Below are 16014 nucleotides of genomic sequence, written 5' to 3' on the forward strand. Positions count from 1 at the left end.
ATGGACAACATTGCGAAGTCTGAGTATTCCGGAACACTTAATTGTGCTCATGAGGAATCTGTACATGGACCAAGCTGCAGTTGTTCAAACAGAACATGGGAACACTGAATGTGTTCTTTCACCATACTTATTCAATCTGTATGCTGAGCAAATAATCCGAGAAGCTTGGTTCTATGAAGAAAAACGTGGCATCAGGATTGGAGGAAGACTCATTAACAACCTGTGAAATGCAGATGAGACAATCTTGCTTGCTGAAAGTGAAGAGGACTTAAAATTCTTACTGATGAATATCAAAGATCACAGACTTCGCTATGGATTACATTTCAATGTTAAGAAAACAAAAATCCTCACCACTGGATCAATAAACAACATTCTTATCAACGGAGAAAAGATTGAAGTTGTCAAGGACTTCATTCTTCTTGGATCAAGTATCAACACTCATGGAAGCAGCAGTCAAGAAATCAGAAGAGGTATTGCATTAGGCAAATCTGATGCACAAGAACTTTTTAAATAGTTGAAGAGCAAAGATGTCAGCTTGAGGACTAAAGTGTGCCTGACCAAAGCCATGGTATTTTCGATAATGTCATATGCATGTGAAAGCTGGACAGTGAATAAGGAAAATGTAGGAGAATTGATGCTTTTGAGTTATGGTGTTGGAGGAGAATATTGAAAGTACCATGGGCTGCCGAAAGAACCAACAGATCTGTTTTGGAAGAAGTGAAGCTAGAGTGCTCCTTAAAGGCCAAGATGGTCACACTTTGTCTCTCATGCTTTGGACATATTGTCAGAAGGGACCAGTCACTGGAGAAGGATATCATGTTTGGTAAGGTGAGGGTCAGAGAAAAAGAGGAAGACCCCCAATCAGATGGATTGGTCAAGTGGGATCATCGATGGACTCAAGCATAGCAACAGTGGTAAGGTTGGCCCAGGATCAGGCAGTGTTCTGCTGTGCATAAGGTCACTATGGGTCAGTACTGACTCCATGGCACCTAACAACAATTTTGTTAGAAAGTGTGGTGTTGTGTATGAATACTGGACTACAAACCAAAAAGTCAGCAGTTTAAACCTACCAGCTGCTCTTCGGAAACCCTATACAGGGTTTCTGAGTCGGAACTGACTCGAAAGCACTTAACAACAACAACAGTGGTATAGTGAAATTCCTAACAAGGCAAGTCACACTATAAAAGCACAATTAATAGAGTAAAATGGGATCAGCATTTTGCATTGTGATTTAAATTAAGGCAAACCAATTAATTGATTGCAATTGAACATAATTAACTGCTATTGCAATCAGAAACCTCTGTCTTAATTTTTGAAGTAATGGAATGGTGCTGTGGGTTAATGCACTGGACTGCAAGATCGGTTTGACTGCAAGATCAGCTGGTGGTTCAAACTCACCAACCATTCCTTGGAAACCCTGTACAGGGTCGCTATAGATCAGAACCAACTTGATGGCACTTAACAACAACAACAACATGTGCATTTGGATATATCCTCTAATTTGAAAATATAAGTCTATCAATAGAACATAGTAATACTAAGAATGTAGCATCTTCGTGCTCTCTAGTGTGGCACAAGTTCTTTGAAAACATAATACAGTCTGACAGCATTCTTTGTCTCGGACTTTCTGAGAACAACTTCTTACTACTCATGAAAGGAAAGTCTGGGACAGATGTTTCTTTGGGAGAGGACGCCTGTACTGAGGATCAAGATAGATTATATAGGTGTTCTTGTTTAAGAGTTCCTAGGAGTTTCTCGATGGCACTTAACAGAAACAATGTATTATCATGCAAACCCATAGGCTAATTTTTTGCTCTTAACTTCCTAGAAGGAACCTTAATAAGACAGAATTAAACACTGAGCTGCTAATCAAAAGGTTTATGGTTCAAATACACCAGCTGCTTAGCCAGAGAGAGATAAGGCAGTCTGTGTCTATAAAGATGTACAACCTGGAGACCCCATGGGGCAGCTCTACTCTGTCCTTAAGGTCACTATAAATTGGAATCTACTCGGTGGCTATGAGTTGGGTTTGAGTTCACTTTCTATACGTTCAACTGTACTTGTCTTTTCCTCACTGCTAACTGGTGTGGCACTGTAAGATAAGCACTGGACTGCTAGCCACAGGTTGGCAATTCAACCCCACCAGCTACTGCTTGGAAATCTTATACAGGGTTGCTATGAGTGGGAACCAACTCAACAGCACACAACAACAAACAACATGCCACACCAATGAACAACAACATACCACTGCCATTGAATCAATTCCAACTCATAGCAATCCTATTTCTGAAGCTGTCAATCTTTTCAGGAGTGGACAGACTCTTCTATCTCTTGGGGAGGGGCTGGTGGTTGGTTGGTGGTGTACAGTGGAGTTGGTTCTGACTCATAGTGATCTTACATAGGGTTTCTGAAGCTATAAATCTTTACTTGAGCAGAAAGCCTCATCTTTCTTCCATGAAACATCTGGTAGTTTAGAACTGCTGACCTTGAGGTTAGTAGGCCAACTCATAACCACTATGGTGCCAGAGCTGCTTACATTGTCAACCTTGTGGTTAGCAGACCAGTGCTTATTGTAACATACCACCATACCAATTATAGGGTAAAAATCCATTGTATTATAATAAGTTGGAACTGAGATAATTTTGTTTTCTGAGAAAATGGGAAATACCAGTTTAAGAATTTCTGTGTAGAGGGAGAAGAAAAGAATATGTTTCATCTCAATAATTATAATAGAAGCTAAAACATCCAGTGTTCTTCCCGTTTCTTTACAAATAAATTAGAATATTAAAAAGTCCATTAGAATCCCATAAAAAGTGCATGAGTTCATGTTATTCTCTTATTAGCCAATAACTGAGATTACATCAAATTAAAAAAATGTTTTTGCCTATTACACATTTGCATGATTTGTTATTTTCCAATTATGTCTGTGCTGCTTGTTAATCTGGGTCAGTGAACCACACTGTTTAGAACTAGAGAGCATGAGAACTGTTTGTAAAGGCTGGTAATTTGCAAAGGCTGTGTAGTCAGGTAATTTAGCAGTGAAAACAATCATTTCCCAGCCAAGAATTTAAAGTATCACCACATGGCAACACAAAGTGGCCTTAAAGGTAATAAAGGAGCAATAGGAAGATGTGGATGACTGACTGCCACTCCTCAGGAAAGCTTTGAAATGCATGCCTATTGGAAGGGACATTTTCAAATATTAATCAGGTTAAGAAGAGCCGCAATTATGCTAAACTGGCTTTGAATTGCATAGAATAAAGCAGATGGCTATGAGTACTATGCCTTCTTTGGATACTATAAATACAACTAAAGCCTGTTTTTGAGACTATAATGAAATTCAAAAAGGAACTTCTTGATGATAATCTTCATATACTGATGTATATTTATGTTCCAGTTGTTTGAAAAAGTCAAAGAAGTTTGCCCCGATGTGCATGAGAAGATCAGGGCTATTTATGCAGACCTCAATCAGAACGACTTGGCCATCAGCAAGGAGGACATACAGGAGCTTCTGTCCTGCACAAACATTGTCTTCCACTGTGCTGCCACTGTACGCTTTGATGACCATCTCAGGTACCTTCCCTCCTCCTCGTCAGGGCCTGTGTGCAGACGTGTGCACACACATGCATGTGTAGGGTTTTGTTCTTATTTTTAATGATTCTGTAAATTAATGATACATTCTCAGTGGATAAAATAAAGCTTCTATAAAATTCCACCATCCAGAGTTGGTCATTAATATTGTAGAGAACATTCCAATCTTGATTTTTGTTTATGTGTCCCTGTACAGAGTCGTTATGAGTTGGAACTGACTCCACGGCACATAACAACAACAACAATAATATAGATACATTGTTGTTGTTGAGTATCATCAAGTAGGTTCCAACTCATAGCAATCCTATATAGGGTTTCTGAGGAGCTTCTGGTGGGTTTGAACCACCGACCTAATGTTTAGCAGTGCAATGCTTATCCTACAGCAGCATACCAATTAATGGCATCATATTGAGAATGATGTTTTGCAACTGCTGTAATTATATTTCTAGATAGCTTTGATTATCAGTCAATATCCTATCACAATTTATAATGACTGCATGCATTCATATATATGTTGCTAAGTGCCGACGAGTTGGTTCCGACACATATATTCAACCAGATCTATTTGGATGGATATTTATGTTCTAATTTTTCGCTATTATAAACAACTCTAATGGATACCTGTTGCATACATATTTTTATGTATCCGTGTGCTCTCCTTTGAGTAAATCCCCAAAAGTAGAATTATCAGCTATGATATACCAGATGTACCCAGTTTCTTTTTTTTAACATGATTAAATTAACATCTTAATTTTTTCTTTAATGCTCAGAAAGTTTGACTATGTTAAATATATAGTGACATTTTGCTCTGTTAAAATGCTTCTTTGTGTTTTTTACCTATTATTCTATTGAAACATTCTTTTTCTTATTGAAGACTTGGAACATTCAGGATATTAACCATTTATCTTTAACAAAGCATGAAGTATTTTTAATGGTACTCATTGGCCTCTTTAAGTTGGCAATAAATATTCAGTGTCATTAAATAACTTTTCCAAATACATATATGTGATCATATAGTTGTTTTCCTATTGAATTAAGATTAAATTAATAGAGCTCCTGATATTGGATAAAACATGTATGACCTGCTTCATTGTCATCACATATTATGCTTATATAGCTGTGTTTCGAGTCACTAAAATTTAGGAGATTTTGACCTCAATAGATAACAATAGTTACTGGAGTAGATGCAACTCTAGCAAAGTGGGATGCTGAACTACCTCACTGCATTTCTTTCTGATGATTCTTCTCTAGACATGCCGTGCAGCTTAACGTCACTGCCACCCACCAGCTCTTGCTTATGGCCAATAAGATGACGAAGTTGGAAGCCTTTATCCACATGTCTACTGCCTATGCAAATTGTAACCTGAAACACATTGATGAAGTGATCTATTCATGTCCTGTGGAGCCAAAAAAACTCATTGATTCCATGGAGTAAGTTGAGTTAAATGAGGGCTGAGCACATTGTTGATTCTTTGTAGATATACATTAACAAAGTGGGATACCCTTGAAATAGGATGGTCTGAAAACATGCTTGTGTTGCTACCCTGTCTGCTATTTCCTTCGTCTTCAAGTAAGAAATAGACTGCTGTTGGGAAGAGGGGGACTAGAAAATGCCTAAAGGAAAATAGTTTAGAATTGCATAAGGTATTTGTAATACCAGATGTAGCAATTTTTCCTCTGAATTAACTCAGCTTTGCCATTATATAAAGACAGGTTTTGGAATCAGAAAGACAGGGTTTCACTTATGGCTCACAACTTACTGTGTGACCTGGAAAAAGTTACTTGACCTCTCTGAGTCTTAATTCCTTCATCTGTAAAATGAGCATGGAATAATAATAGTGGCCATTTTTATAGTTGTGATGATTAATTAAATTATACAAAGCATTTATTACAGTGTTGCTCTTGTTGTTAAGTGCCATTGAGTCAGTTCTGACACACCGCAATACTATATAAGATTTCTGAGGAGCAGCTAGTGGGTTTGAACCTCCAAACTTGAAGTAAGCAGCCTAATGCTTATCCTAAAGTGCCAGTTAGGACATGTGTAACAGAAATTAGTCAAAAGGTTATTAGCAATGAACAACCAAGAGAATAAGAAGGTGTCAATCTCTTGACTTACTCAGCTGACAAAAAAACAAAAACTAAGCCATCTGCTATCGAATCAGTTCCAACTTACAGTGATCCTCTCGGACAAAGTCGAACTGCTCCTTAGGGTTTTTAGAACTAAATCTTTACAGAAGACAGACAGCTTCATCTTTCTTCCATGGAGTGGCTGGTGGGTTTGAACCACCAACCTTGTGGTTAGCAGCCCAACACTTAGCCCACTACGCCACCAGGGTTCCTTATTCATCTGACAAGTCGTTTCTTTACATCCTATTTTGCAGGAGAAATAGTGTTTAGTAGTTTTCTTGTCAACTGTACAAAAACAGGGGGAATGCTCAGGTCTCAGAAAAAGTATGGCGCTATTGTCTGCTTCTTCACTGAACTTTCCCACTTTATCATGTTTACCTGTGTTGTTGTTTTTTTTAAAAAAAACTCTCACTGCATAAAAACTGTTACAGCACAAAAAACTTACAGTTTCACAGTAAATTTATCAGATTACAATACTGTATTTCCATTTTGTATAAATTTTCTAAAATGATACTTTAGCTAAATCAAGAGTTCCCTTCACAGCAATTATTTTTGTCTCCTATAAGTCTGAGAACAGATATTTTTACCTGTCCTTTAAAAACATCCAGGACAAAGAAAAATGAAAGTCATCTAACAGGTCTGGAAATTAATTAAAGTTACTAATAAATGATGATTTGCTTAGTTGATGCAAAAGAACTTTTTCAGAGTCCAGAATTTGTCAAGATAGTTAGAGAAAATGGAGTATGTTTTGATGCCCAAAGTTGATGCAGGAAAGTCAGTGCATAAAGCCTTGGAAGGTTTTCAGGATAGAACTGATTTGTTGTCAGTTAGCAGTCCTCCCTACAGTGTTGTCTTCTGGTAAGCTTGGTGTTTACATATTTTATATGCCCCATAAAGGGACAGACCTTTGATTACTGACCACCCTGCTGAGGTTCCAGTGATTCCCTTCACTGCTGATCCTGCTAATAACTGTCAGGTACCATATTGCAATTTGAGCCTTGCAAAGGAGCCTCTAGAGTTCAGAGAAAACAGGTAAAAGAAAAATCAAGGTTAAGTTTACCCATACTGAACGGTTTCTTCTGGAGCTACTTCTATACCACTTCCTTCCTCCCAAACTATTTATGGACACAAAGTCTAGATTTCAAAGAAGAATAAACTCACCTCTAGGAGAAGGAATCGATTTGTCTTCAGGTATTTAGCACTTCCTATGAACCACAACGTCAGCAGTTCGAAACTACCAGCTGTTCCTCGGGAGAAAGATGAGGCTTTCTTCTCCCTTAAAGATTTACAGCCTTGGAAACCCTGTACAGGGTCGCTATGAGTCAGAACTGACTCCACAGCACATAACCACCACCACCACACTCCCCTTGATCATCCTGGTGTGGTGTGTAGGCTAAGCACTGGATTGGTAACAGAAAGTTCAGCAGTTCAAACCCATCAGCCGCTCTTGGAAGCCCTATACGGCGTCTATATGAGTCCAAACTGACTCGATGGCACACAACAACAACAGTCCCCTAACTGTATATCAACTAAAAAAGTAAGTATCATTACATGATTTATGATCAGACTGTAATGAATTTATTTATAATTGTTTAAATTGTGTCTGACATTTACCTCTGTTTAAGGATAACAATTATTAAAATAAATATGAGAGGGCTTCAGAAAGTTTATGGAGAAAACCCATTATCTTTTTATTCCATTTTCCATGAAGTTTTTGAAGTCTCCTTGTATGTAGCCAAACAGAACAAAGAATGAAATTATATTTTCTCTCAACAGAATACATTGAAATGCAATTACAGTTGTTAATAACACTACCAACAACAAAAAAATAAGACAAAATTCATATCCACCATTTATTCATTGAAAACTCTATATTCCGAACCACTTTCAGCTTCATCTCTCACCCTGCAGACACACTGAAGAAATGACTCCTCTCTCTCAGATACTCAACTTTTCCTTAAGGGGAACTTCCTTCCACTCTCATTCACCTGGTTAATTCCCAAACATATTTCAAAGCTCTCCCCAAAAGTCCTTTGGAGAGGTTGTGTCCTTCCTTAGCACTCCCTGCAAAAAAATGTGGCACGACCCATTCATCCCACAGCATTCTCTATTCAGTTGGGTTTGATAATTCATTGCAATGATTACACAGAACTTAGACACCAGACTCAGTTATGGGGCTTATTATGGAAGCAAACAGCTTACAGTGCAGGGTCAGAAATACTCAGGCCACTATTGTTGCAGTCAGGATGGCCTTACCTCAGCTGTGCCCACAGTCAGGCCTCTCTCTGCCCAGGCAATGATAAGAGTTCTTTGAGGGCTGCTGATAAATGCCCACAGTACATACAACTCCACTGAAAGTCTGAAGGTACTTCTTGGGTCAGCAAACCTAGCCCCTCCCTATTAAGCACTTGAAGGCACCCCACTCTGCAAGCAAGTCTCCTGCCCAAAGTCACTCAGCTTTACTTGCTCTGGGGGCTGGGAACCCCACCATTCCGCCTCCTGCTCTGGTTTTTCATTCTGCTGATCCTCTGTTACTCCTCCGGTGTCTAAGAGGGTCAGTGAAGAAATCTCAGGGCTCAAAGGAAGGCCTCCACTCTGGACTCTTCCTTTTTGCTGTTAGTGGGATTCCCTGCTTCCTGCTTCTGACATAACGCATTTTATACACCTTATATATACAGGGTCGCTCTGGGTTGGAACCAACTCGACGTCACTTCACAACCACAACATATTGTTCTAGGAGTCCTGATGTGGCTCTGTGGGTTAATGCATCAGACTGCAAAGCCGTTTGAACTACAAGGTCGGCGGTTCAAGCTCACCAGCTGCTCCTTGGAAACCCTATACAGGGTCACTATGGGTCAGAATCGACTCAATGGCACTTAACAACAACACAACAACAATATACTGTTCTAGGAGTCCTGGTGTGGCACTGTGGGCTAATGAGTCAGACTGTAAAGCTGTTTGAACTGCAAGGTCGGTGGTTCAAGCTCACCAGCTGCTCATTGGAAACCCTATACAGGGTTGCTATGTGTCGGAATCAACTCGATGGCACTTAACAACAACAACAATAGAGTTCTAGGTTTTTCTAATTACAGTTAACCCTGTTAACTACTCATGCTGAATTAGAAAATCCTGTCAGCGTCTTCGCCCACCTTCTCTTAGCCAGACACATGGTGGAATTACAGAGTAAAGCTGGAAGAAACATATTAAATAATTCACTACACTCTCATTTAATGTTGTTGTTGTTGTTAAGTGCCGGCGAGTCGGTTCTGACCCATACTGACCCTGTATAGGGTTTCTGAGGAGCAACTGGTGAACTTGACCCACTGACCTTGCAGTTCAAACTGACCTTGCAGTCCAGCGCATTAACCCACAGTGCCATACAAGGACACTTCTCATAATGTCCTGTAACCACCTTGCTAGTTTCCTTAATACATGTCATCATGAATAAATGATTACTTACCTATGTTCTCCATTAGACAACAAGGCCCTCAAAATAAGAGAATCTTTCTTACTACCCTTTCACTCACCACTGCCAGCACATACCTGATGCCTTGGAGTTGATTCCCACTCATGGTGCTTCATGTGTGTCAGAGTCTAACTGCACCATAGGATTTTCAATGGCTGGTTTTTTGGAAGTAGATCACATAGCAGCCAGCACACTGTTGTTATTGTGAAGTGCCACTGAGTCAATTCCAACTCATAGCAATCCCAAATAGGATTTCTGAGGAGTGGCTGGTGGGTTTGAACCATGGACCTTGTGGTTACCAGTCCAGTGCTTACCAGGACTCCACACATAGTTGTTGTTGTTGTTGTTGTTAGTAGCACTCAAATATTTACTAGATGAATGAAGGCTTCTATTGGTTCTGGATGACCACTGTTTATAGTGGTCTTCCCTTGGAAGTTTTTTCTGACAATGACAGCAGTAACCCCATGGGACCTACCAGTTGTCGTTGCTCTCAGTACTTCACTGGACCTCATCTTAAAAAAGGAACAAGGAGTTAGATAACAACGTGATCTCCAAGTTGCGCTCTGGGCTTTATGATCTCAAAAAACTGCACAAAAATGTAAAAATGGAACTTTTCTTTTCCACTTTAATAGGGATGCCAGTTCTGGAAAACAAAAACAGATCTGTATTTTTTGCTAGGAACTTTTCCACTTACTTGAGCGATTCAGTACAGTCAGTGGGTCTGCAAGCCTTACCCCAACACATCCCACACATGCCCCATCCTCTATAGGTCTAAGGCCTCATGTGGTTCTGTCCAGCCCATTTTCTGTCCATCCATGGCCTTAGGTTCCCAGGTCTCACCTCCTTCTTGACAATCTGTATTTGAAATGTTCAAGAATTACCTTGGTCTTGAACTGTTTATTCCAAAAGATGAACTTTGTGTTCTTGGAAGAAATTTTAACATGCTCGCATAAACGTTTCTTAAAAACAACCTAACTTAGGAGTTGATGCTTTCAGTTACTATGACAAGAGGGCCCAATAATCAGTGCTGAGCAGCTCACTTCTACAGCTCCCGTACCTGCAGTTGTCCTCCCTACTGTCATTCCCAGCACAGGCATTTTGTCTCCAATCTCAGCCCTCTCTGCTTTCATTATACTAGCTTCTACATATTTGGTGACATTTGTCTTGAGAAATTCATAAGCAGAAATGGATCAGAGATTGCCAGTGAAATTCTAGTTTTGCAGAATATCAGCTTAGGTAGAATGTTTATTACTCTTAATGACCAAAAAGATAGAAGGTTGGTGCATTCTGCGTTTTTCAGACCAAGTGAACTCTTCTTAGGGAAGTCTGTGTAGAAGAAAAGGACTTTGCAACTGTATAAAAAGCTAGAATATCTTCTTGTTATTAAGTTCCATTGAGTTGGTTTTGACTCATAGTGACCCTACATAGGGTTTCCAAGGAGCGGCTGGTGGGTTTGAACTTCTGGCCTTGCAGTTCAAACTGACCTTGAGGTCTAATGTTTATCCTACAGCGCCACACCAGGACTCCATAATAACTAGTTTGGAACTAGAAAAATTAATTCATAAATATTTGCTGCTGTGTTTGACATAATTAAATCAATCTAGTTAATGCATTACAATGGGAGGGAAGGAGATGAACCATTATTGAGTAATTACTGTGAGCAAGACCCTGCCACAGACATTTAATTTCTTAACATAATGCTGTATTGTTAATACTATTGTTATTCCTGCACTTACAAAAGAAGAAAAGATGGGAATAGTCCAGCAACTTGTCTATAACTGCTAAATCATACACCCACATTTCTATCCATGACTATTTATTCTGAAGCTCATGGTATTTTGAATAGATGCACATACTGGATCATGCTGAAGATTAAAAAGTGCTTCCTTAACACACAGATTGTACTCTCAAGGAGCTCCCAACCCAATGCCAATACCCAAGGTAGAATTATAGACATAGTGTTGTAGCAGACATTTTTGTTGGTGGTGCCATCGAGTCAGTTCACACTCATACTGACCCTGTATAGGGTTTCCAAGGAGCAGTTAGTGGGTTTGAATGGCTACACCAGGACATATTAAACCTGATGATGTTGGAGGGGTTAGAAAGACTCCGTGAAGATAAGGGAAGAATAAATACAGTGTGGATAGATGGAGCTGGAGGAACATGCTTGAATAATGAAGAAACCTGGGACATTTTTGGGATATAGCTAAAAAGGTATTTTGGCAGCACACATGCGTATTTGGAATCAAGCCAGAAATGCAGGCTGGGGTCATACTCTAGAGATTTTGAATACCCTGCAGAGAGATTGTGTTTAATTTTGTAGTGAGTTGGTCAGCATTGAAGGAGGTTTATGTGTGGAGTAGTGAGGAAAATGGGAAGGGGATGTGGTTGGTTGGTTTGATTTGTTTTAAGTAGAGAAGACTTCAATGAAAAAGGCTACTAATATGGAGGTAGTGGGGGTTGGGAATGAATTCGCATGAGTTGTAGTCAGAGGCAGGGAGATTCATTAGTTGAGATGGAGTGATGTGGAGTTCTTGTACTGGGAACAGCAAGCGATAGATAATATATCTAAGTGTTTGGCGTGGAAATAATAATTTAGTTACTGCTTTTCATAAGGAGTTGTGCATATCTAATCAGTCACCAGGCTTGAGAAATAACAACACATTGCAGAGATCTTTTGGCTCTTGGCCACACCATGTACTTTAGAATATTCCTAACTTGCGTAACTTTCTAATACCGGGGATTTATTTTTAGTTTAGTTTTTTAAAGTTCTATTCTATTGAAATTTTTACATCAAAGAGCAATGCCCTTTTTAGATTTAACCCAAATTGATTCAAATCCTAATGCCTGAAGGCTATTTGGTAGAATGCTTTCAAATTACTGAATGCCTAATTTATATGACTATACCAATCGCCAAAGTTTGTAAAAAAAAAAAAAAAAAAAAAATCTTCTCTGAAGATTGATTCAGTGGCTCTCAGACTGGTACCCAAGAATGTGAATTTTTAACAGGAATCCCAAATAATTTTTCTTTGTGATCAGGGTGTGGTGCTGTGGGCTAATACGCTGGACTGCAATGTCGGATTGAACTGCAAGTCCTGCGGTTCAAGCTCACCAGATGCTCCTCAAAAACCTTATACAGGGTCACTGAGTCGGACGGAACTGACTCCATGCCACTTAACAAGTTTGAGACAGCATGCCTTTAAGTGCTGTTTTATTTAGCAGCTTTCATTTGAAATAGAGATCATTCTTATTATAAAATCAATGCACCCTGTTTTATTTTCTCCTCACCTTCTGTTGTCTTTAACTCTTAGGTACTTTAAGTAGAATAAAAAGTTCCCACTAGGTTTGTACTTATTAAAAATCACACTTCTGAAGTTGTCAGGTCACCTGAAGACACAGCTAATCAGACATGTAAAGAGAAAAAGTATTTCTTGATCCATCACTGAGGACAACTGACTCTGGTGGATGTACTGAGGTAAAGAGTGCTGTTGTTGTTATGTGCCGTGGAGTCGGTTTCGACCCATAGCGACTCTGTACAGGGTTTCCATTGCTATAAATCTTTACAGGAGCAGAATGCCTCATCTTTCTACAGCTGGTAATTTTGAAAGAGTGCTAGAAGCAGGGAAATCAAGGCTGCCTGTAGCCTACAGCAGTGGCCCCAGTAATGGTCCCCATAATGGGGAAGATGAAAGAACTTCTGTTTTTCTGCTAAAGAACACATTAACACTAAAAAACAAAACAAAAGCTTATCTATTCAAATTGTTGTTATTGTTCAATGCCTTGGGTTCCTACTCACAGTGAACCTGAATAGAGTTTCCAAGGAGTGTCTGATGAGTTTGAAAAATTGTTCTGGTGTGGCGCTGTGGGTTAATGTGCTGGACTGCAAGGTTGGTTTGAACCGCAAGGTTGGAGGTTCAAGTTCACCAACTGCTCCTCGAAAGCCCTATACAGGGTCGCTATGAGTTGAATCAATTCGATGGCACTTAACAATAATCTAGGGTTTCCAAGGACTGGCTGGTGGGTTTGAACCACCGACATTGCAATTAGCAGTCCAATACTAATCCTACAGTGCCTCACTTGCATTTATGCTATAATTTTCAGTGCAGTCTACAAGATGTCATCTAAATGATTCCCAAAAAGAAAAACAAAGGAAATGTAATATTACCAGACTTTACATGCAGAACAGAGTAGGGTCAAATTGTCTTTTACATAGACTGGATGTCAGGCATGCCATTCAGTATCTAGCATAGGGTTGACTTAGAATGTTGTTGTTGTTAAAGTGCCTTTGAGTTGTGTCTGACTCATAGCGACCCTGTGCAGGGTTTCTGAGGAGTGCTGGTGGGTTTGAACTGCTGACCTTGCAACTCAAACTGACCTTGCAGTCCATCGCATTATCCTGCAGCACCCCACCAGGACTCAGAATTAGGTGCTCAATAAAAGTCTGAATGGAATGACAGTAGCCAATTCACTGATAAGTTGGGGAACAAAAGTATCTTTATCCTTAATTGTTTATTATTGTTGTAAAGTGCTGTGGAGTCAGTTCCAATCCATAAAGGCCCTGTATAGGATTTCTGAAGAGTGGCTGGTGAGCTTGAACCACTGACCTTGCAGTTCAAACCAATATTGCAGTCCAGCACATGAACCCAAATCACCGCACCAGGACTCCTTATCCTTATCCTTATAGAAAGTTTAAATTGAAGCCAATTTGTCTCCTGACAGCGGCCACCAAATCACCTTTCAACTTCTCAACACTTTTTACCCCTGCTTTTAGATACTTCTGGTTTGTCTTCTTTCTCTACATAGATGTCATCTTCCTTCCTTTCCCACATTTTCCCACAACCTTGCCACCTTCCAAATTTACCTGTTCTCTCTTAATATTATTCCACAGCCTTTTATAGTACATAAATTGGCTAAACAAGACTACTATGTGGGAAAGCATCTGTTTATTGAACAAAGTAGTTGGCTTCTAGAGATAAAAAATGTAGTTAGACACAAAGATAAGTGTAATACCTGCTCTCCTCCACTCATTATCTAATGGAGAAATAGACATATCAGCAAATACATAAAGCTTGTGCATACATTTGAATCCCTCGAGGATCCCAATCTGTTGTTTTGACATGATGTGAATCTAAGAGTGCAGAATTCTTCCCAGAAAGGTTAGAGAGAAGGAAACATCACCTTCAGAAGTGTATAGAACCTAGATGGAGGATATGTTGACAAACAATAGCTCCCAATTTTAACATTTTTTGTAAGGTCCAAACTGATTTTACCTGATTTTGTCTACCTAGAGACTGCTTGACTAAACTCTAGTCAGGCTCAGGAAAGCATTTTAAATAGACAAGGCCTCAGTTTTTAGTTCCCTCCAGAAACAAGGTCAATCTCCATTCTGTACATTAGCCTGAACACGTCCTCTAGCTCCAAGAAAATGATATATGTATAAATAGACAGGCAGCTCAAGGCCAGAGGCCAGATGTTTTCCTTTACCCTAGCCTAAGAACAAAGACCACCAGTCCTGACCAATTAAACTGTAGCATCTTATAGTTTGCCAATTGTTAACCAATCCAAAGATTGTAAAGCTGAGAAACCTGAGCTGTTTGAAAATTCTATAAAAACCCTACAGACAATGAATTCAGGGCTCTTTCCCTATTCCGATGCGTCGGATAAGGTTAGAGACCTGGCTCGAGCTTGATTAAACTTCCCTTATGTATTTGCATCGGTACACGGCTCCTGGGTAGTCTTTGGGGACCCCGAATTCTGGGCATAACATTTTGTTTAATAGAGGTTTCTGTGATTTTGTCAGAATACCTTTTGACTTATCTTCCTATATGAATTGAATTGAATTTACAAACCAAAATGAGTGTTATGAATCCTAACATCTATGCCTATGGTTAGAAGCTCTGGTAGTATAGTGGTTAAGAATCAGGCTGCTAACCTCAAGGTCAGCAGTTCAAAACTAACAGTTGTTCTTCTGGAGAAAGGTGAGGCTTTCTGCTCCTGTAATGATTTACAGCCTCAGAAACCCTATGCAGAGTACAGAAAGTCTATGCAGGGTCACTATGAGTCAGAACCGACTCCATAGCACACTACCACCACCACCATCATGCTTCTGGTCATAACCTCATTTGGGACTGGGATGTCTTTGTTATGTTAATAATGCAGGATTAGTTTAAAATATGTTTTAAGTCAGTCTCTTAAAATATAAAAGGTGGTGGATTTGGCTTATTGTTTATATGGATATATATGCTCTTTGGTGGTTTTATTAAAATAAGAACTCTTACTATGGAAGCTTAGTTTATTAGCTCATTTTGTTTTGTCATGTAGCTTTAATTGAAGGTATGAATTATCCTATATTTGTCTTCATGAACTCTGAGACTTTAGAATAGATGTAATTAGTGACATTTTTCATCAGTTAAAATGGAACCACCGAAAAGATAATACAGTGGAATACGAATGGAGGAGCTAAGTACTGTAGAGACAGACCACCCACAGAACACTACCACTTCTTTGCATTTAATTCTTAGAAATCTTCCAAATCAATACCCTTTCCACTAACATTGACACCCAGGAGTCCTGATGTGGTGCTGTGGGTTAATGCGCTGGACTGCAAGGTTGGTTTGAACAGTAAGGTTGGCAGTTCAAGATCACCAGCCACTCCTCAGAAACCCTATACAGGGTCTCTGAGTTGGAACCTGCTCCATGGCACTCAGCAGCATTGACATCAGGAATGCCCACAAAGGCCAACCACGTAACTTACTGTACAAGTACATACAAAGGCCACCTGCGTAACTCACAGTCCAAGTAACTTACTGTACAAGTACATACAAAGGCCA

At 39.5% G+C, this 16014-nt stretch overlaps 1 protein-coding gene across 1 annotated transcript in view; it reads left to right on the forward strand.

The window, feature by feature from the left end:
- The window catches only part of FAR2 (fatty acyl CoA reductase 2), a 66456-nt gene that overhangs the window by 13989 nt on the left and 36453 nt on the right, over positions 1-16014 (forward strand). Inside the window, exons 2-3 of the mRNA XM_006866986.1 lie at positions 3398-3573; positions 4843-5022. Coding sequence (XP_006867048.1) covers positions 3398-3573; positions 4843-5022 — 356 coding nt within the window. The remainder of the gene's footprint in view (positions 1-3397; positions 3574-4842; positions 5023-16014) is intronic.

This window comes from Chrysochloris asiatica, unplaced genomic scaffold (genome assembly GCF_000296735.1).
Source record: "Chrysochloris asiatica unplaced genomic scaffold, ChrAsi1.0 scaffold00098, whole genome shotgun sequence".
Taxonomy (NCBI): domain Eukaryota; kingdom Metazoa; phylum Chordata; class Mammalia; order Afrosoricida; family Chrysochloridae; genus Chrysochloris; species Chrysochloris asiatica.